The sequence below is a fragment of the Melitaea cinxia genome, chromosome 19 (genome assembly GCF_905220565.1).
Source record: "Melitaea cinxia chromosome 19, ilMelCinx1.1, whole genome shotgun sequence".
Lineage (NCBI taxonomy): Eukaryota > Metazoa > Arthropoda > Insecta > Lepidoptera > Nymphalidae > Melitaea > Melitaea cinxia.
Genome location: NC_059412.1, coordinates 359,328 through 383,445, shown reverse-complemented (window position 1 = coordinate 383,445; position 24,118 = coordinate 359,328). Strand labels below are relative to the sequence as shown.

The following is a 24,118-nucleotide window of genomic DNA, read 5'->3' as shown; positions in this document are numbered from 1 at the left end:
GTAGTGGTGTGGATGCTGGTCGAAGTCTGGGTGGTGTTACTTGCCCCATGTCGGCCCTCGTTCGAGTGGCTGATGGTGCTTGAGAGTACCTCGGACTTTCGTCCTTGGTAAATCTGCTTATTGCTTTCATTTGCAGCTCACTCGTTTCCGCCAATTTTGGGGAAAGGTGGGACAGTCGTTTACCTCTTTTGGGGGAGATGGTAGCCTGGACGAACTTTGCTATCGCCATCAGTCGGGGCTTCGCCTTTTGAGTATTATCTTCGGGGTCGCGTCGTCCCTCCATTTTCTTTTTCGCCTCAGCCTTTTGTTGCAGTCGCTCCGAGCCACTGAGAGCAGTCTCCTCGAGAGTCGGCCATGCAGGGGGTGAAAGTGGTTGTGATCTGGGCTTTAAGTAGCCCAGATCCTCCCCCCTGTCCTCATAGGCTATGATTTGGTGGTGTCTTGACGCTAGTAGGCAGCCGTATCTATCCGATACGCCACCTCTATCGTAACCAACTCTCATAGAGTCCACGCTGATTTTTCCAGGGACACCCCCGGAGGATTCACCCAGCTGTTGCAGCCACGAGCTGGCCTGCGCAAAGGCTGACTTCTCCCCCCACTCGAATCGAACCCACCAGACGGCAGGTAGAGTCGTCCCCGTATTTTTGCGCAAGCGTATCGATCTTTGATTTTTTAACGCTTGTTTTTTCTGTGCTACCTTTTAACAGCAGGGCGAGCCCCGGGGAAACCACCAGTCGATCCCGCCCCTCGAAGCGACAGAAACTTACTCCCAATCTCTCCGCTTCATTGTCCATGAAGAGGGCTATGCATTTGGTGCTTATGCCCACTTCTCCGCTACGGTTGCCTTCTCCAAGTAGGGACTCTATCGTCTTGCTCGGAGCAGGTGATTCCGGAGGTGCGTTTTGATTGGCCCTCCTCTATATAATCTTCAGCAGAGGAGACCGGATGGTCTGGGTGATGTGGCCCAACAGCGTTCAGGGTTGTGGGCACTGAATGGCAGGCACGGTAGTCGACCGATCTGTTTGTTGTGTTTGTGTATGTGTAATTGTATTTGCGGTGACTGTGTGTGTGGTCTGTGGTACGGATGTCACAGCTAGAGGTAGAGCGGTTGAGCCATTTCTTTTGGCAGCCCTTGATGCGGCGCTTCTTGCGAATGCGAGGAAGACAGCCCTTTCGGCATCATTCTCCATGATGGTGTGGAGCGAAGATTGCTCTAGTCCCTTCTGGAGTTTTATTTCCAAATCCAGTCTCTCTTTGCTAAATCTCGGGCATTCCAATATGATATGTAGAATTGTCTCCTCGCAATCCGGATTGCAAATACACGAAGGACCGTCTCGGAGGTGGAATCTGTGAAGATACGCCGCAAATCCTCCGTGGCCGGTCAGAATCTGTGTGTCGACAGATGTTAGCGCCGATTTCCTTACCAGTTTGCAAGCGGTCTTTGCATCTGGTAGGAATATTTTCGTAACCGATCCAGTTTCCGAAGAATTGTATCTATCCTGCCACAATCTGACGGTCTCTTCCCGTATCAGCCGTCTGACGTACGATATAGGTACTTTATCGTAGTCAGGGGCTGTTTTCTTAGTAAGGGCCGCCTTTTTGGCCAATTCGTCCGCTCTTTCATTGCCCGGTGTTCCCACGTGAGCCTTCAACCAAAAGAACCGCACTGTCCTATTTTCCTCATGGATCTGCCTGATGCAACTCTTCATCTCAATGGCCAGAGGGTGAGTTGCCGAAGGACTCCTAAGTAGATCGAGTGACGATCTAGAGTCGCTCAAGATGTTAATAGAGCCCTCCTTCGACTTTCTTGCCATGTCCACAGCTCGAAAGAGTGCATACATCTCCGATTGGAAGACGGTATTGTGCGGTTCTAGCCGGAATGTGGAGTATCTGAGTTCCCTACTCTTGTCCCACCAGGTTAGGGCAGCTCCTACTCTGCCCTCGATTTTGCTACCGTCAGTGTAGATGAGTGAGCCGACGATGTGGTGTTTTTCCATGTCTTCGGGATTCAGACTCTCCAAGCGCTCGTACTCGGTTGTCATGAGTAGAGATGGATGGGGATTTTGCATCGGGCCCACCTTGCGCTCCAACTCTCTACCTGGCGGAAGAAAGTCCTCGCAGTGACCTTTCTTGGTCTTGAAAAGTATGGCCGCTTCTCGGATCCGAAGGTCAAGGGGGAGTAAGCCTGATAGGATGAGTGCCGATGTTAGAGACACCGTTCTATACGCTTTGCAGATCTTCTGCGCAAAGCCTCTCTGCAGTGAGTCTAGTTGTTTTCTAATGGACAACTTCTGTGCTGCTGTAGACCACGCGCTTGCCGCATACTACTAAAATACTAACTACGCTAAAATTTTCGTGTTCTCCGATAAATATGTTCACAACGATAAACAGTAGACCAGAAATAACTATTTGTGTATATAAAAAGATTCTGTTCAGCGTGAATGGAACTAAGCAACCGCTGCAATAATGGAATTTTCGTTATCACTAAAGCAAAAACTAATTGAGTCAAACGTAGGTATAATGTGAATTTAGTCTTCAGTTTGCGCAAAAAGAGGTAAGCTCTTAGCAGTTTCATAATAATATGATTCACATTATAGCGTGAAATAGTCTAGTAAGCAAAAAATTACTTCTGCTTGTACTGTGTGAATAAATAAATGTGTGTAGATGAGGATGAGGATGATACGTATCTTAATTATTAACTACTAGCGATTAAAACAACAAGAGGCAATGAATATCAAAAAGTTTATTTCAACCATATACAATGTTAAAACTGTTGGCACAATATTGTAAATTGGTAGATCGGCAGTCATAATATGTTTTAAATTATCACCATTCAGCTAACTTTAGCTAAGCTCTTCTTTTTCTTTTTATATAAAAGATATTTATTTCATTTTGATAATTAATTTTTATTTTACTTTACAAGACAGTGAAAGTGAAAAGTGGTAATTTATTGTTCTGATCATAGCGAAAATTCGTGATTAACATTTATTTGGCTTGAGTGAGATTCTTACGTAAAGTTTCAATAACATCAGCATCTAGCTAGTGCTAGTCTATCTAAGTGCAAAAATATTGTATATCATTACATTGTACGAAAATAGATGATGTGTGGACATTTAACATTTCTTAGTTTGTACCCCTGAGGTCTCTCGGTGCGTGCGGACGCGTTTCGTTACAACTTACGATACTTACCCGAAATGGTAATATAATTAGAATACAATGAATAACACGAAAGCGATACAAGTGTGTTTGAAAATAGTATATGCATGGTTATATTAATATGCGAATTCTCCAAATGATGAAGAGTCAAATTAATAACGTGCCTCCAAAACATAAAATACGTACAATAATTAATACCAACATGCAAACATTATAAATATTAAATAATTTACACAAAACTACATTTATTAAAGACTCCTAATTATTACTCGAAATTGTTATTAAATTATAAATTAATCAAATAATTATTGCAATTGGAAAGTGATAATAAAAGTACATTTTAATATTTATGATTATAGTTATTTATAAAAATCATTATGACTAGTCTCCCGGTAGCTGGAGTAATGATGAATTATTATAGAAAGTAATGATAATTGCGTCTACCCACTACTAGGTGATAAATATGAGATTGCTTAGGAGATCTAAATAACGCTTACCGACTATCTTACCAGAAAACTAATGTCTAATTGAACTTTGATCACGGGATTCAAAAATTTCACAGCGGAAAGTCCGCGCCGACGTTCTCGTAACTTACATAACTCTATCGCAGTAACTACAATTATCGTCAAGTTTAAAAACTAATGGAATGAGGAATCGAACCGTGGTACAATTATCTGGGCGGAATCTCTCGGGGCGGGGGACTACGGTATTTGGCTTTTATGTGTAAAAAGGGTTTTTTGGGAGAAGTGTTATCCGCTATGCTCGCTTCCAGAGAGATTCGGATGCTCTCCTCGATAGCGGCCTGCGTCAACGAGCCGTTGGTCGAGACGGAGGAGCTCTTGTTCAGCGGCTTCGAGAAGTCGACCGGCCCTGCGAGACTCATGCTTCGCGTCTTCTTCGTGTAACCGTTCGTTAGAGTTTTCTTAGGCTCGTTGACGGGAGTGGAGGCGAGGCTCTGGCTCCGGGTCTTCCGCGTTCCGAGCGGCTCGGTCGGAGTGCTCGCGCCACTCGCGCTCCCATTCCTCTTGGCCTGGTTCAGCTTGTCGGTCCCGCAGAAAGATTTTCTATCGTCTCTATGAGCGTTCGCGAGACTCATACTTCTCGACTTCTTGGGCGTGTTAACTAAGGCGTTCGAAGTGAGCGACTTGCGCAGCTCTACGGGCGGCGTGCGGACCGACCTGCCGGTGGGCGTGCCGGGCGTGCTGAAGCTGGAGGGTGCGGACTGCTTTCTAGCGCGAGGTGCGGGGGACTTCTCGGCCGCCGCGTCCTTGAGCGGGAGGGTGAGAGCGGATCTATTCCTAACTGGCGCTGGTTTGTTGGGGGTGGAGGTGCGGCGCGGCTCGAGCGGGGAGGTTTTGCCGCTGCTCGGCTTGCTCGAGGAGCGCGGGCGGCCGAGCTTGGGGTCCACGGGGGACGTTTTGCCGCTGACGGAGGAGGCCTTGCTGTCGACGGGGGACGCGGTGCCCGGCGAGGGCTCGGGGACGGGGGGCGAGGGCGGCAGGGGCAGCACGTCGCGCCGGCCCTGCGTCACGAGCCGCACCTGGCAGGGCTCGTGGCGCGACAGGAAGTGCTCCAGCGTGTCCCAGCCGCCGCCAACGCGCACCATCATATGCCGGCCCTTCAGCAGCTGGGGCATAAATACCGAATTAGTCATTTGCAATACAATACTAGTAATAACCTTACATCTACAGAATTAATGTTTCAAAAGCAAAACTTATGTCAAAAATGATTATCATGTGTAAGTTTTACTGCATAACTAGATATTTTTTTAACCAGCGTATACTAACCCTAATGAAGACATTTCGTCCAGCGATATTGTACCGTCCTTCGCCGACTTTCTTCACCTTCAGCAACTTCGAGCACTTGCCCGAACCGCAGTTGCAGCCGCGTTCCATTAGCCGCGTCACCAGTTGAACCTTAACATTCAGGCGTTTTTTAGTTAAAATGGGTTAAGCACAGGACAAAATTTACTGGTAAAAACAAAATGTTTATACAGGATTTCAAAAACTGAACATGGAATACCAACACAAGCACTACATAGCCCACAACAACCTTCAATCTTTTTGGTTCACATTTTTCTTACAAAGTTCTTAATTGAACATTGGTGGGTATTTACAATCTGGGTACACTAAAGGATCCGTACTCGTTTATCCAGTTCGTTGGTGGGTCTGAGCGGCACGTCGGTGTCGCTGCTGTTCTCCGTATCTCCCGACTTGGTGCTCTCGGCGTCCACATTATCAGGCACCGACAGCTGATCTACAAATATGAAACATACTTATTAGTTTTACGTGATGGTTATTTATTGTATTCCAAGAAAGTTGTACAAAAACGATCAACATTACAACTTTTGTTTACGCAGATTTCACTCATTACAATGAAACAAATTTACTCCTCCTCCCGTGAGCATGGTTGCTGTAAGGTACCCGCAACATCGGGCATCTAAAAAAACTTAAACCGTGATAAAATCAGAAAAAGTTGTTTAATTATAACAAAAACTTTTTTATATTCTATTTTGACGCAAAAAAATGTTTAAATTATTTGCAACACATTTTTTTTTATTACAGTAAGCAGGGACTGCTTTTCTTTTTGTACTATTAAATAACAGTAATTTGTATTGTGCTGTTATCTACGTGATTGTTTCATACTGTCTTTTAATTTTCAATTTTATGATTTAAAGAAAACTTACTATCATTAGGTTGCGGCGAAGAAGCTAAATCCGACGCCTCTTTTCTTGATCTGCAACAATGTTATTACTGTTATTAGAGGCGTGTATTAGAAGTGTGTAATAGATAATTATTAATAATAAAAATAAACAATGATGAATCTACAACCTACACTGTAACATAACAGAATTAGTACTCAAGTCTTATTACGAATACTATCGAATCTATTGTCAAATTTATAAGGCTGTGTCTCTTAAACAAAAATAGTCGTGACTGATTCGTACTACAATGTATCAATTATATTATACCTTAAGTGGGATCATATATTTATAATTAATGAATTAGTAGTCTTAGTAGTATCTAACGTAGTAGAGTCTAGACAGACTGAACGTACATTTGTGTCCATACGCCGTTTTTATGACTTTGCTATTTAACGAAGAAATAATTATTCAATAATATTTAAATTTTATTAGTAATGTACGTTCTTGTAAGCAATTAAGTACCTAATATATTCCAAAAAAAAAATCTGAGAATGTATGAAATTATAATATCTATTGACAAACTTCTTTATCGATAATACTCAGGATGTCCACAGTTGATAATAATACACAAACGTTTTTGCTCCAAAAGTTAATGTATGTTCGTACTTCTCTCTGATGGGCGATGGCGAGTGGTCGCGGAACTGCCAGGCGGCACCTGACATGGCAGAGTCCAGCCCCGAGTCACGCTCCTCCATCGCGATCTCCTTTTCCAGCTGCACCAGCCCTGGCGGCTCCACGTTGAATTTGGTAGCCAGCCGCGCCACCTCCAGCAGGCAGAGGATCACCTGGCGTGGTTGGTTATGCAATACTGAAAAATTAAAAGAATATCTCTATATCACTGATTCTTAACCGGTGATCCGTGAAAGTGTGGTCCAATGTAAGTGATTCTTACGAGGCTCATTTGTTTATTTCGAGTTCATTTTCTTCTTTGCTTATTTTAACTAGAAACAAAAAAAAAGTTTTTTTGTTAAATAACTAGAAATTCGTCTATCAAAAAATATAAAGCAATAAGACCGCCTTTGCATGCTATCATTGTAACTCGTTTTTGTTTAATTTTATTTCTGTACTGTTGTTTTTTTTTCCTTTTTTCACTACGTAAAAGTGTTTGATTATATGTATGCAAGAAGTAATAGCATCATATACGGAATGAAGTTTAAACTTATGTTGAGAGCATTTTATTTCACGTATTTCTATAACGGCAAATATTAAGAGAGGATGTTCTAAACTTCCTTTTTTTCGTTTCAAAATAATAATAAGAATATTTCTTAATAGGATCGCAACGTTACCAAGGTCATCGCTTTCAAAGAGCAGGTTCTCGTGCACGCCGAGGTCGCGACAGAAGGTGATGAAGTTCTCCGCGTTGTCGCGCGAGAAGAAGCTGCGACGCGCCGCGCGCTGCCAGCAGCGCCCGCGGATCGCTGGTACTGGCTGGAATAGTGGTAACTTTATTTATCTGTCAACTACTACTATTAGGACTTATAATACGTACCAAGATAATAATGTGTATGTAAAAAGCAATGGCACATATCGCTTAGTCGTTAGGAAGTTGAGTTTTATACTATCAGTCGTTACACATTAAGTAGGGGAAACATTCACGAGCTCATAGGAAAGCAACGTGGCAGATTAATCCTGCAATTTGGTATGATATATGTATAGTAGTAGTCACGTAGGGGTCACTTCTATTATTAAATCCTCTGCTCGCTCCACTTTACACAATTCAATTCTTCAAATTATTCATCCAGCAATGCCAGTCCGGATTTATAACCGGGCACTTCCGATTAAGATCAACTCACTCGGATTAACTATCTGGGTCAACCAGTACGCAAGTACAGAACAAACATCAAGCAAAAAACTATTTATGGCAACAATGCTTACACAGTACGTACGTACGAATTTATTGATATTTTTTTTAGATAATAGAATGTTACTCACCCCAACAATGAGCCCCTGGTCGAGTGCCTCCCGCGCGCGCTCGTGGATGACCACAGCGAGCTGGCACAGCTCCGCACCGTTGTCCAGCACATCAAAGAAATTCTCGCCGGTCAGGTACGTTATACCTATCGAAAAAAAAAAAACGATGGTTTTTAATTAAAGTACCTCGAACTCTCAAACCAAGCACGAGCCGTTTCTTGTCAGACAACGATTCATGATTTCATGTTTCGATCGATCGTGTGTGATCGAATAATCGTGTTTTAGCAATGTTTAGAAGAAATTTGAATTTTATTTGATTTGTAAGCTTCACCCTAAAGTTTTTTTTATGAGAAAGGAGTCGATTCTATACTTTGAACAAAACAAGTTTTGCACTCCCTCTTTCTCTTTTTTTCTCTCTTTCTCGCTTTGGATAAGTAAACAAATATGAAATACTACACAAATCAAAGTCCGCCCGAAACTGCGTTCTGTTTTAAATTATTTATAAGATCGTAACTTATAGTTTAGTTCTATCATTAGTACAGCGTAAACTACGACCTAATCGTACAACAGTAAATATAAATATCGTAAAGATACTTGTTTAAGACACTCCACGATCTTATTGCGTACAAACATGCGCAAACTGGTGAGATTGCCTGAGTAAGACACATTAGCCTTAGACAAAAAGTAATGAGTCGAAAGTAACGGCTAACAAGTTTTTTAGAATTATGAACCTAATAGAAGTTAATTGTATCATAAATAAGACTAATGGTTTTGTGACCCACTGCACTGGCGAGCAGCCCGTTAGATAACCGTATAAGTTGGTGTTTATCGTCGCTCGCTGTCACGCGTCGCCGCTCCCGTGACGTACCGAACACGCTATACCGGTGCCCGCGACCAGCTGCTGTGCAAGTTAGCTTTTACAGATGCTACATGGATAGTATTCATATATATTACACTCAGACTCAGGCGAGAATCGTACCCATAACCCGCGGAGCCACTACAAACTGCGCCAACGGGCTAGTCAAAATATATTTATCGTTTTAATTCCTTAAGTGTCGATTTGCGTATTCACATTTGTATATCAAGAATATGACACGACATAATTATTATTCAATTTTAAATTTCAAAAATACTGGAATAGTACTTGCAAAATAATAAATTATGAAAATGTATTTTTAATAAAAGCTTCAACATTTTGAGTTCAAACCCCCGAAATAATAACTCGTCACCCCTCATGTCACACAACGTCAAACTTCGTTAGCCCGCTCCAACTCCCCAAACATACGATGTGAATGTATGGAATTATTTTTAAATTTTTAAATACAGTTATAGAATTAGTGTTGGCATACCAATATTAACTGTGTAAAGGCAGGTAGTACTAGTAGGCAGGTATGGCCACAAGCTTACATATTTTCAACTATCAAAAAAACGAGTGTTCTTTAGACCACACGACTGAAGTAAAACTGCACAATATTCCTGCACTGTGTCTTAGATATACTAAACGTAACTAGCTATGAGAGAAAATGAGGAAGAAAATAGTTGGTCGCACCTCTCTCTCTTGCTCCGTTCGCCTCGCCCGATCACACTTTACGTAACGCTCTCGTCATGCATTCACCAGCTTCCTCCCCGAGTCAAGCGTGCGTAAACAAGTTTTACTTAAAAAAAAACAATAATAAAAGTATTTTTACATGTCGGAATAATAAAATCCAGCATTCGGTCGCTCAACTCTTGCGACGATCCGTTGATACGTAACGCGCCCCCCGGCGTCGCGTGCTCGTGAATAATAGATGACAAGCTCCGCTCTGCAGCATTGCACCGCGTGCGCCAGATATCTCGAGGCGATTTGATATCTTGTTCTATTGTCTACTATTTTGAGAGCCATTTATACTTTTAAATTTTATGGAGAGACAGCCTTGAAATGTCTTGTTGCTACGCGAAAGCTCAGAGTTAAAAATCATTCAAATTATTCCGGATAAATTATTTTTCTTTATACTACAATGAAGCGAATAGTTGAACACGTAGACTGTTACACGCATATTATCAATAACCAAGTTTTTTTCTCCGATGCAAGCTCTACGCGTCATTTTGTTCTACGATCGCATGCAACCCTTTTTTAAAAGATCTCTATCAGCTGCTGCGTGTCGCTGCACATTCCATTGAGACCAGGTTTATTTTTAGCACAATCGTGTCCTATTCATACTTTGCAAAACAAATTTTAAATCTATACTTCTATACAAATAAATAAAATTGCAGTGTCTGTTTGTAACATTAAAATAACCGCTTTTTACTAAATGCATAATTATGAATCTATATACGGTACATAAGCTAAAATAACATTTTTTACAATTTTTGTCTGTTTGTTCCGGCTAATCTCTGAAACGGCTGAACCGATTTGGACGGGACTTTCACTGGCAGATAGTTGATGTAATAAGGAGTAACTTAGGCTTTTATTTTAGTTTTTTTTTTTAATTCTACGCGAAGAATGCGCGCGCACAGCTAGTAATGCTAATATTTCTGGACGATAGATGTTCGTACATACTAACTTTACTTAACTTTTATAAGATATCGTATCGTTCATTATTTATAAGATATCGTAGCATTAAATGCATTGAAATCTAATGTGTCAAAAATAGAAGGTATGTTTGTACACATTGTGATTAAAATTGGTTTAAAATCCACATTACTATTGTTGTTATACTATGAGTGATCAAGTGGTTTTGCAATAAACGTAAAAATAATTATGCCGGTCTTATCTAGTGTCAAAACTGTTTGGATTTAGTGGATTTTAGTGTATATTTGATTCAGTCTATAATACCCCACTGCTGGGAATAGGTCTCTTTCACTATGTAGCAAAAATATTGGAGCTTAATCCACCACGCTGCTCCACTACGAATCGACCTGAAAATCGTCGGTATCTTAGGCAGCTACTCGCGCCACTACACCGGAATGGTTTTTGCCATTGGTGTACCATGTGTATGACTAGAACTGTAAAAATTTGCAATAAAAATATAAAATAGTCCAATGCGGTAAAGTGGTATTGAAGTCGTCTAAATATTCGTACATGGACCTAATTATTGTTAATCTGCTTCTTCTTGTATCGAGAGATACCACTCTAAACCGTGATGCCTCAACTAATCGGCCACACAACGTACCACTAGATCGTCATGAAGTGCTCCAAGGTAGCTAGAGCTGGTATTTGCGTTATTAATATTTGTATAAGTGGATTAATGTATCAATGTCGGCGTAATTGTGAGATCGCAGCGTGCGACAGTGCATATAATCGACGGACGGCAGCTATCTCGGATTATCGAAGGTCGATCACTTTTCTACAGACAAAGTGCAACGTTTAAATATACTTATAACCTGCGCACACATATAACGTAAGTTGTGAAGCTAAGCGATAGTACAAATTAATGAATTTTAAGAGCATTGTGTTTTATGGTATTTGTTTTAAGGTTCAGCACCCTTGGCTTCTTTTACATTATCTCAGTTGTGTAATATAGATAGGATATTACTGCTTCATTAATCTTTATTATTTTTAATTTTTCGTGAATACAGAAAATTTAGTATTTTACGTTGGAAATAATTTTATGATTTTACTAGCTTTTACCCGCGAAACTGCAACGCACGCAGCGGTAGCTCTCAAAAGGGAAAAATCCGATTTTGAAACATTCTCATTGTTGCTCCGCTTCTATTGCTCTTAGCGTGATGATATAAGTATATCCTATAGCTTTCCTCGATAAATGGGCTATCTAACGCTGAAATAATTTTTCAAATCGGACCAGTTCCTGGGATTAGCGCATTCAAATAAACAAACTCTTGAGCTTTATAATATTAGTATAGATTTTTGGGAAAATTATTTTATAATTATCTACATATCATGCTGCTGTGTCTGCTTTTGATATTACATTTGTAGAACAATAAAATTTTTACGTGTCACAACTGAACTGTAAAAATTCGAAACCTACTCTCTCAAGGTTTGAAATACTTATTACATAACCTTCGATATGTTAACGATAAGACAAAAGATATAATAAAATTAAATAAAGAGTAGTACCTTCATTTCTTTTATGTCTATATTAATAATATAAAGCTGAAAAGTATATTTATTTGTTTATTCGGGCTAATCTCAGCAACTACTGGCTCTAATTGAAAAAATATATTTGTGTTGGATAGTCCATTTACCGATGAATATGGCTAAATAAATGATAATGGCTAAATAAAATTTTAGTACTTCGTTTCCTTAAATTAACACGAGTGAATCCGGGGGGCACTGCTAGTTTTATAATATTTTACAAAAAAATGAAGGTTTATTAAAAGTCATTTAACATTTAAAGTAATCTATAAATAAGAAACCTATTGAGAATTCAGATATTATAATTCATTAAATAAAAACAAAGAAATGTATGAAAAATGATCGCGTTAATTGATTGAAAAGCGAAACGATATGATGGCCGAGCCAACCAACCAACGACTCCGACATTACGAAAATTATTAATTTCTGACAAGACAAGGTGCGCGTAGCGTGCGGTCGGCCGACCGCTGCTGTAGCAAGAATGGCATTAATCTTGATAGTGCAAACAAAATCATCATTAATAATTATAAAACTTTATTGAAGTAAAATTTCTTTACGCACGCTTGACTTGTGTAAGCCGGTGAATACGTGACGAGAGCGTTACGAAAAGTGTGATCGGGAGAGGCGAACGGAAGTTGAGAAGGAGATATGAGTTAGTGAAGATAGAAAGAGGGATGTTACGTTTCGTATATTACTGTAAGGGCAATCGAAGAAGTTTTACTTCAGTCGTGTGGTCTAAGGCACTCGTTTTTTTTTTTTTTTTTTTAAATTAAAATATGAGTATTGTATAATGATGATCGAACAGAAAAAAAACCTGTTTTTAGTAGTAAGAAGACTTAGTTAGTTTTAACAGGAATATTAAGTTATATGTAGGTACTAGTAGTCGTAATAGAATTGCTAAAAGTATAATTTATTTAAGTAGTAGGTAGGAAACATAAACTTGTCGAAGATACATTTTTTATTAAATGAAATAGCTACCAACACTAGACCTTTCCAACATTTTCTCTATTGCAAGTAGAGTTATTGTTATTTCATAAGACCGTAGAAGACGCCGGTTAAGATATTAAAATTTCATCATAGCTATCATTACCATACAATACTAAATAACATTTTGTGCTTTATATAGCAGTAGCCGCCAGAGACAAGTGAAATAATTTTCCGTGGGGTATTCCTTACCCTAATTCGAATAACTGCATACAATTTGCTTATTTATGGTTTCTTATGATACTTGTGATTTGTCCTTTTAGAAACGTAACGACAAGATATGAACACTATCATAGAACAAGATATTTCATGTGCTTTTTAATAAGATAATCACGGTCTTTTGATAGTAAGATTTTAACATCAACCGGGCCTAGGCGCCAAGCTCGCAATGATTCTAGTCTTGTATTAACATGGAACATTTATTATGATACAGTAATTTTTTAAAAGTTACTGTTCATTGCATTTACTCATCCAGCTCAAGGTAATTCACAACCTGATAAAAAAAAAATGAGATAACTCCTCGCCTTATTGCATCCACTGGTGACCAGAGGGTTGGTGCATTTTTTGCCCAGAGAATCGGCATAGCGATTCTACATGATTCAAAAAAATTCGAACATGATTTTTACCACAATTATTTATAAATATCTAGTTCTTAAGTTGTGAATTGTAAATATGTATAATCTAATATATAAAATTCTCGTGTCACAGTTTTCGTTGCCATACTCCTCCGAAACGGCTTGACCGATTTTGATGAAATTTTTTGTGCTTATCCGGTATCTATGAGAATCGGCCGACATCTATTTTTCATCCCCCTAAATCTTAGGGGTAGTCCACCCCTAAATTTTTTTTTTATTTTTTAGACAAAATTTTTAATTTCTATTTTTTTATGATACAAAATTAAAAAATACACACAACCCTAAATTTTCAACCCTCTACCATCAACCCCTATTTTTAATAGCGTTTAGCGGCAAGACAACGATTGCCGGGTCAGCTAGTGTTCAATAAAATCATACATTAATTATTCACAACCTTATTCAGATATCGATTATTGATATCATAAAAGCGATTACAATTCTGCACATTTCGTTCGCCTTGACTTTATGCATCGTGTGAAGACCGCCGATATCGGCGGCTAGCACAACATCGAAAGTCTTAATAACCGGTCTCTACGTGTGATTTTTTAAAAATAAATCATCGAGCCTCAACCTGATAATAAATATCTTTAAATATATCTACAAGGTTAAAAATGCATTTAGGTGAGAAGATGAGTTGAAACCATGGCTGCGTTGAATGTCATGAGACCGAATAAAGGAGCGGATGTCATTTTGTTATTTTATTAAGGAAAACATTTTTAATCTTGTTCCATCGCGCTCGGATGTGCCGGTTCTACTTAATCGGTTATAATGAATGTAAATCAATTCGCGCCCGAACTCCGAGATGGTCGCAGTAACAATGTTAAGCCTGTTAACGGTTCCTATAATTGCGAATAGTGTCACCGAGCCTCGGGACGCAACGGAACTTTGGTGTCGAAAATTATTATAATAAATCTAATGCTTCAAAACATAAAACGTAGCGGTTTATAAAAACTAACTAGGATTATATTGTACTCAATACATTTAAACAACGATGAACTTACGTGACTCGTGATTTGTTTTATTAATGATCATGAAATAACATAGCATAACATGACAATACACTTTATCGTACACCAAAACAGAAATAATGCATATCAGATTGATCATCATAAGGTTTTTAAAGTATTAAAATTAATGTAACATTCGTATTCAGCTCAACTTTTAATGTACCGATTATTCTATGCAGCGACTAGTTCACAAACCGTAATACCTCACCTCTCTGGAAATTTGAGAATACCGGAAAATGTTTTTCGCCATTATTTTGAGATCTTGTTGTACCTGTGTAGTTAGTGTATGTACATAAATATTATGCAATACGAAAGCTGTGAAGCGTATCGCGCTTTATAAAGTTTTCATGAGCGATGTACTATATTCAAAATACATTATAGATTTTATACAAAATTAATGAAAATAAATAAATATCTAAAACATACACACACGGTCGTCTATTCCTACCGTAAGCAACTTAATGCTTGTGTTATAAACCACAGCCAACAAAATGAAAGTACTCAATCAATATTAACAATTCTGGAAATAAAATATTGATTATGATGTACTCTTACTATATTCTATTATTAAAATATAGCTCTTTCTATACAAAGTAACCGTGAACTTTATATAAATATTTTCTATCTCGCCTCTCGTCGCTTGTGCCGATCATTGAATATTCATCGGGCGTCCTGTGCGACAGGGCGCGCTGCAGTACCGATACGTACACGCCGCAGCTATGAGTGTTATTATATACTATATTTATTACATAATGAATCATCGGACCTTCCGCAATTTCTAGCGGTAGTTTGCAAACTGATTTCAGGATATACCGTCGCATAATGAGCGCTGCCTCCATTTTCAACTGCCCATCATAATCAATTTTTTATTGCTTCGGACTACTTTCCCGTTTACTTCGTTTTATTATCCAATAAAACAACAAAGTTACTCGTAATATCGGGAGCGTGATTACACAGGAAACAACATTAGAGATGATGGCAAACGTAATTAATGAGTATAATACAGTTGGTACGCATAGGTATAAGGGGTAAATCTTACACTATCTATGATATTGAATTACCACTATTGAAACATACCTATTTATTCTTCGATTAGTCAACATTATTACAATTTTATATGTACGCTTCAGCCTACTGTAGTATCCCACTGCTGACCATAGGCCTCTTTCCCCATGTAGGAGAATGATCAGACAGCTTAATCCTATAATTGTTGGTGGATATATTCCCTACTATAAGTAACGACCGCTTTTAGGTGTACATGATAACAACCGGGACCAACGGCTTAATGTGCTCTCTGAGGCACGGTGGGGAGACCCACAAGGACTGTACAAACACCCAGATAAAGGCAAACATCTATATAGCCAATACAAATATTTGTCATGTGCCGGGATTGAACCTGCAATTCGAAAAGGCTCATCAGTGTAATATTTAATTATATAAGATATTGATGTTTATGAGTTTCATAAGACTTATTATCTTGTTCAGTTCTCAAGATAAGTCAGACTGTTTGCGACTAATAGAAAGACACGTTGTCTTGCGTTTATAGGCTAATAGATAAACGTCTAGTTGGTAAGTGCGTACGTGTGGCCACGCGTGGGAGGGCAATTTTCAATATGAACACATCTTTGTCCTTAATTTGCCCATTAAAGGTGTTTCGACCTAATTGCGTTCGTCCTGCGCTTTCATTACGCACAGCCTTGATACCGCGAATATTGTTTTAAAATGGACTATGAACCTACTGTTTATGCCTACAATAAAAGTTATTCGATTACATTTCATGTTTATAATAAACTAGCTGTACCCTGCGGGCGTTGCTACGCTTTTTTCTCTCTCTCAGAAACCTTTCGGGGCTCATGAACAACACTTTGCTGAAGATCATGACATGATCAAATGCATATTTTACGATTCTATAAAGGACATACAGACAAACATTCAGTTTTATAGATATAGATTTCTCATTATCAAAAATATTTACAACAGATAAGTTTGAGGTTTGTTTGTATCGGACATGACATAATTTTTGTGCTCTTAAAAAGTTAAACGGACATTTCTTGTATCCAGAATGTTGGATATTTCATATTTTGCAAAATTAGAAGTCGTTTGTTAAGTAGCGCGCGTACTTAATGTGTCATCACTTCAGCCTGTCGCAGTCCACTACTGGACATAGGCCTCCCCAAGTTCGCGCCACACATCCCGGTCTTCCGCAATCCTCATCCAGCCTTAATGTGTGTGATCATTATATAATTTGCATTTGATTCGAATATTTCTCGCTTGGATTTCAACCTCTAATCTGACGAATCTCTGATTAAGATTCGGTGCAACTAATATCGTTTTATGTTAGCAGCGATTATTATGAGACTACCGCACAAACACTTCAAGTGTTTCTCTTACAGATTACGGCTAAGTAATTTCTCTCCTTGTACACTACATTTAATTTAATCTCGACTTGTTGTCACGAACGCTGCGATGCGTGAAAATAAGAAACAACGTGCTAAACTCTAATCCGTCATAAATTATTATTTTCCTTTCGAAGTATTTTGAATCATATTTCTTTAGTAATAGGATCATTTTTTCGTGACGTGTTAAGCGGATGAGACGAATGTAATTGGGGCTTGTGTGATGGCATATAATGACACCTCGTGACAATAGGCTTAAATGCCTTAACGACGACAGTTGGCGACAATGAAAAAAACATGTGTACATTTTTATATTTCGTATTGATCTCGAGACAATCAAGTGCTTCAATACTTGAAAATAAGCTCGCTTATTTGATTGTAGTTTTTATGATTAACATTTTTTTACAAAAGAATAATACAATTAAATTTTGATTCTTAAATATTTTTAGATAAAATAATACTTACGAGTACATAGGCAGGTGGATATTGAAGCCTTATTTCACCTATTTGTTATTTAAATTTCTGGTGTTGCGTTGCCAATGTAAAACAAATGAGTTAGGAATTTATGTTTCCTACGTCTATTGTAGTTATTTATTGAAATGAACCGTCAGAACATTAAATTATATGTTTGTTTATGACCTGCGTTCTTACGTGTTTGATTAATACTTGTCGCGCCTGATTACCAGTCCGTAGTGGGTGTCACTAGCATACAATAATTGGAGCTATACAGCTGCATTAGTGTATGTCACTAAGTTGAAGAGCTGAATATACTATATTCAATACTCGATACAGTAGCTATTTTTTATCATATTTTAGTACAAATCGACAATTTTATTTTCCAGACTAGAAATCTTAAATAGTGTCAATTCTAAGACAATTTTTATCGTAGAGAAAATACTGGAAAATTTATGCTAAATCATAGTCGTTCAAATACTTAGGCAGTTATGTGTATAAAAATACATATGCAAACGCATTAAAAAAACAATATTAAGTACACGTTTCTTCATTCAAGTAGGCTTCGAAAAAACTTTTGAATCGCAATTTTACAGATTATTTTTAGTTATTATTGTATTACATACGCTTGCGACGGATCTGGTGTGACAGGCTTATAGACATACGCTACGGTAATCGCCTACCCCTAGGCGAGCCGTACGTATGTTTGTCGACCTAGTTGTATATAAAAAAAAACTTTGAGAAATTAATTATGGTAGTAAAAGATAAATTAATTATTTGCCGAACTGGACGATCTAGACATTAGATAGTTTTGGAGGATCCACGAGCACGTGCCGGTGGCACAGCATCGGGCGATATCACTCACGAATCACGATACGCGCGCGTAGGCGTGAAGAGATTTATGTTTTTCAGGCCAATCCTTGTACAATAGTCAATCAGTTTTATCGTCACTTGCTTGAAACGTATTTACTATGAACATTGTACGAGAGATCTTTACAATAAATTCTTACGCAATTGTATTGCGTTATGATTTTCCTGCTATCGGGTTATTTTTACTATTGGAGTTACAAGGCCTTGCGGAAATGCACCTTTACACTGTATAATGATGGCCCGGTAACGTATACTCCTGGGCAAATATTTTAAAGAGAAGAGCCACAACCGTGCTGATCTAGCTCAAGGGGGCCAATAAGTACACATGTCTCACAATTTTTGTCGACTGACGCAAGATTCATCAGAGGTACTTAGCTGGCAATTTAGAGATTTTTAAGCTTAAATTTTAAAGACGAGTACTTGACAAGACAGGTGGCCTGGATTTTTTCATTAGTTTGTGTTTTATGCAAATTATGATGAAATATATTCTGAGAACCTAGAGCGTTCCTATTTTTAAATTTGATATAAATATTTCCTACAAAAAATAATAACAAGTAACATTACAAAAACGTATTTAGGTCATCGAGCACATATGCGAATCTTCGACTTTACCAACTCCCTGTTACAAGAATTTATAGTGAAGAATTGAGCAGACTGAACGAGGCAATTACGTACAAATTGTCTAGTTTATGGAGTTAACAATTAAAATATGACTCTAGTTCACAAACCGACGGTTGAAATGAAAATTAATCGCAGGCCTTGCAGATGACACACTTTATAACGAAGCCAGTTACCGACTGCAAATAATCAGAAATAATTTTTACATAAACTCTGAGTACATTTTCTTCATTGATTGAACAAATTTTGAATTTATATGACGGGATTATTCCTGTTGGTTTCTTTTATAAGTGAACTAGACAACTAATTTTATTAAAGATTTAATATTGTTCCATGTCTTTTGTAAGTTATTTTGCTTCGACAATATTTCAAATGCCATATAGAGACGGATGCACTCAGTGCACAATTTAATATATAAATTATAATGTTAGTAATCACGAAAGTTAAAAATATTTATAGTTGAATTGTTACGAATTTCCGATAGTCATAAAGTCACATAATTCCGATACAAATAAATAGACTACGTAATTACGTATTATCATAGCTAATACGAAATGTTCGGCCGATATCGGTGGAGCGTTTAATTGCACCGGACGCGGGCATGTCGCAGCTCTGTCGTAAATAACCAAACAATCGTATCGATTAGCATTCACAAATAACTTCACGTTTTTTGCATTCCACAAGCTTATGAATATAGACGATTAAATGCTAAATCAACTTGGTGCAAACACCAACACAGAAGTTTGATTAATGTATAAGTAATATTTGAATATATTATGTATTCAAATCAATCACTACGTATGACATAATTACAATAATTATAAAATAAAAAAAATTACTTAAAGCAATCTTTATTGTTAAGACATTTTAAACAATTGATCATCTTTATCGCTCTTATAATGTTACTATTTCAAATATTTGTTCATATAATAACGTTTAAGTTAGTTGGTAAACCACGCGTAGCAATTAATCAGACCTCCCACGAGGCGCCGAGGCCCGGCGAAGTCGCTACTTGACTGTAAACAAAGCTACTAAAACAGCTGGTGACGTCATCACCATGTGGTCTCTACACATATTTCATTCCAAATATATTTGTAATACCTATCCGAACGTTATGCCATAGCGGCTTTTTGTTTTTGTGAAGACAGTTTGTGAATTGGATAATAATTCAAACACAAAGAAAAAACACATAAAATATTGTATTTCTATTGATTACGAACTTAAATAGGATTTTACTAAATTTTCTTCCATAATATGTTTACCTACTTGCTTATTAAAAAATTGTCAAATCAATGCTCTTACGAGATAACATTTAATTTTTATTTATATAGACACACAAACTATGGTTACCTACAATAAGCAAAATAGTAAAGTTTATTGTAGTAATGTACTTATTAGGATTTGTATTAAAAACAGTTCTAAGCGCGGGATGCTAGTACGAAATTCTCCCCATCAGATAGATCTGCACGCCGAGCCGCGGCGGTCTACGTCGTCGGCTTGCTTTAAAGTACTCATATCTGCGCTATTCGGGACAGAGAAACTCGTAAAATCAATTGTCACGCTGTCTCTGATGATCGCAGTCCGTGTACGCTTAAGATTAAGTCAGATTATCTACATTTTACAAACTATAGGTATTGCTTCTTCTGGTTCTTTTCAAGTAAATAATTGTGTTTGCTCGCAAACGAAAAAAAAAACCGACTTCAATTACATCGAAGAGTAATACAACGTAGATCGACGAAAAAATAGTCAAGTAACTACGCGTTATCAAAGATTACTCAAAAAGTAGTTATCAAATTTCGATAAAATTTACGTGACCACATGATAAACATCAGCTTTCGATTAAATTAAAAATTATCAAAATCGGTACACCCAGTAAAAAGTTATTGCGGATTTTCGAGAGTTTCCCTCGATTTCGATTTTCTTCTCGATTTTTTGGTTTTCTTATCATGGTACCAAACTAAGGATATCCCCTTTCCAACAAAAAAAGAATTATCAAAATCGGTACATCCAGTAGAAAGTTATGCGGTATAATACAACGTAGGTCGACGAAAAAGCGTCAAATAAAACGCATTATTAGATATAACTCGAAAAGTAGTTGTTATGTTAGATCTCAAATAAATTTAAATGGGACCAATTGACATATACCACCTTTCGATTAAAAAAAAAATTGTCGAAATCGGTCCACCCGGTCAAAAGTTCTGATGTAACATATATAAAATACAGTCGAATTGAGAACCACCTCCTTTTTTGGAAGTCGGTAAAAAATACTAACCCTATAACAATTTATTTCTATCACACTGTAACGCGTCAGTAGGAATATTACAATACTTTTTTTACTGCGGTCATATTTATATGGCAAAGTAACTTTTATCATAAATCATCGAGATATATATCTATTATGAGAAGGATGATCAGTCATAAAGCTGATAGATTGCTAAAATACTCAAACAACAAAATACGGATGTTAGGAGAAGCATTGTTTAGACTTTCAAGTAATCGCTCGATTATTATCTGCGTATGGAATGATAATGTTTGGGAACTCGCGTATTAAGCACATAATATTAAGAAAGAAAACAAAACATTTGGTTTAGAGAAAATGTTTTAGGCAGATCCTGGTTCCATATCCGTAAATATCTGTACAGGATACAGTAGTAAGACAGAACTAAGTTTGCTGAGATTTCAATTTGTTTTTAAGGTTAAATTTGTTTGCAATACCTTTACTTACATAAAGTATTACCCCAACAAGTCACGGTTGATGATCAGATCCAAAGTTCATTCGAACGAGAGCAGTTACATCAGACCGTTCTTACAGTTTACTGTAACATTAGTACAATCAACATATGAGTGATGTAACGAGTGCGGGCCTGTCGAAACGTATTCAACAATATAATTAGTGATGTCGATGACCTTTCAAAGGACGCCGCTGCAACGTGCGCTGTTATTGCTGGCAGCCTTATATTATGACAAATGTTTATCAATTACTTCTGTAACATCTTCATCACATACGTATCATATTATTTTATATCTAAGGATTAGTAAGGCTCCGTTAACGAGAGGTCAATTTATTTATAGTTTTACTCGGAACCTAATCGTGTCTTTACTACAGTTCAGAATAATTTATAGTAAAAGCTATAAAACTGAACTTACACGAGCGCTCAATTTTTATCGCCCCGCTTAGTGGCACGTATCGGCTAGAAATATTATTATAGAGATCTTCTTTTTTATCCGAGATTATAACACTTAAAAATTTTATAACTTGCTATTTCGAAGCTTACTAAATTCAGTAATCCGTAGGATGTAATACTAATAATTAACCTACCAAAATTTAACGACCATCATTATTTAGTTTTAGTGAGTAAACTACAATTACATAGTTACGGTAAATGACTTCGTAATAACTGCCGGATTAAGACTTAATATTTGTTTTTATATCTGACACCAATATTTATTGAAGATTCAAATATGTGAATATATTTGCACAAAGTGAACCTGTGACCTAAAGTTAAAAAATTAACCTACCGATAGTTTTATTGATCCAGTCCGCCAGATCTTCCTGCAACGGGAACAGCTGCCTCGCCTGCGAGTACAGAATTTTCTCCCTATAGAAGTCTTCGTCGTCGGAGCACGGCGTCTGTGCGGCCAAGGCGCAGTCCGCCCTCTCGAAGCTACTGGACATCTTCCTGTTGACCACTATGTCCCCGTGGCCCACGTGCCTCTCCTCCTGCTTGCCCTCGAACGTGCTTCTCACGTACTCGAAAGCGTTAGTGCGTTCGAAAGCGTTAAAGATCCTGTCAAAGTTGCCACTAATGGGGCGCTCGAAAGCCTTCGACTCCATGGGGGACGTCACCGACCACGAGGTGCGGCTCCCGATCGCAGTTGGCCCACAGCGGTAAAAAGCCATGGTGGCTCACAGATCTGTGGACAATAGAGTACTTGGTAAACAATTTTTATAAGAAATACTGTACAGTGAAATAAATACTACTACCATATTAGGCATATTAAAATGATTGAAACATTCAAGTCAATAAACAATTGATTACACTTTACCTAATTATGATCGAATTACATAATACATCATATTATGTTACTTCGTTAGACCTACATTACGTTAGATTAGATAATAATTTCGAAAACGTTCTTTTCATAGAACTGTTACAATTGTAACAAACTATGCAACACGGTGATGACTGAAGCGATGCAGCAAGAGTGACGGTAACAGGTAAAGAAAAAGTAAAGAAAAGTTCTGAGAGAGAAAGAAAACTGCTGTTACATTTTGCCACATCCCGGACGGAGCAGCTAATATCTAGCACATAAGAAACTTGCGTAAATAGTTCGTGAGTCCATATTCACTGACTTAACTAAACTTGCGTCACACTTGCTTTTAAGTGATTAGTCGTGATGGGTTCTCTGGCATTAAATTTTAATGACTTTGGTAATAGGACTGTTAGAGGATGTCACAGCCTTGAGAGGGACAAAAGAATCGCCAGAACATGATGATTTAAAAATACTAATTTTAACTGAACAATTGACGACGACGCAAAATTTAATGACAAGCTGAAGGTTATTCATTTAAGTATGTAATTAAAACAAAATAGTATTATTTGGCTTGTTAGTTATACATTAGTCAAGCTAATACGGAACTCTTTTCGTTAATTCCATTAGCAGATAACAATAGAAATAGAAGATATAAAAAGATCATATATACCTATGTAGGAAGGTATTTCTATGAAAACAATCAAAATCATCACAATAATTCTAATTCATATCTACTTTGCAGTGCAATAATATTTGAACTCGGGCCTCATTTTAAATACAAGCGCCTAACCACCAGCAAATTAGTCAAGCACTCTTTAAATATCTAATATATAAAAAAAAAAATTTTATACTGCCCAATGATATTTAACGATCGTAAATAAGAAACAAACAGATAATAAGAATTCTGATCGACAAAGAGCCGAATAATAATTTGAAAGCAATTATACGTTAATGTAGATAAAACAGTAATTTTCACTTTAATTTGTCTAAAACAAATAGGAAAAGAAAGAAATTCGAACAGTTAAAGTAAACGCAGTTAGCTATCGCTAATTTCTCGATCCAAAATCTGATTTAGCGATTATGGGCGTGAAATCGGGCTATATTGCTCGGCCGATTGTCATGGGAACTCCTCAGATAATCGCATAATCGAGACGTTACTCTAAGAGTCCGGTTCGTATATGGCGGAGCCTTGAACTCGCGGCTCTACGGCGCAGGGGTAGCGGCACTTCACAGGCTGCCCATATACGCTCCGCTCGTGAGAACGTTGCGTGAGC

The 24,118-nt window shown here is 37.7% G+C and overlaps 1 protein-coding gene across 1 annotated transcript; it reads right to left on the bottom strand.

The window, feature by feature from the left end:
* Positions 1-2,723: 2,723 nt before the first annotated feature.
* On the bottom strand, positions 2,724-22,710 carry LOC123662600 (GAS2-like protein 3). Its single transcript, XM_045597419.1, has 8 exons — positions 22,329-22,710; positions 7,793-7,917; positions 7,147-7,288; positions 6,467-6,668; positions 5,843-5,892; positions 5,300-5,412; positions 4,944-5,072; positions 2,724-4,783 (listed from the first exon to the last, which is right to left on the bottom strand). Exons 1-8 carry the CDS (start codon positions 22,708-22,710, stop codon positions 3,827-3,829), a joined length of 2,100 nt encoding a protein of 699 aa, XP_045453375.1. The 3' UTR covers positions 2,724-3,826.
* Between the last annotated feature and the right edge of the window lie 1,408 nt (positions 22,711-24,118).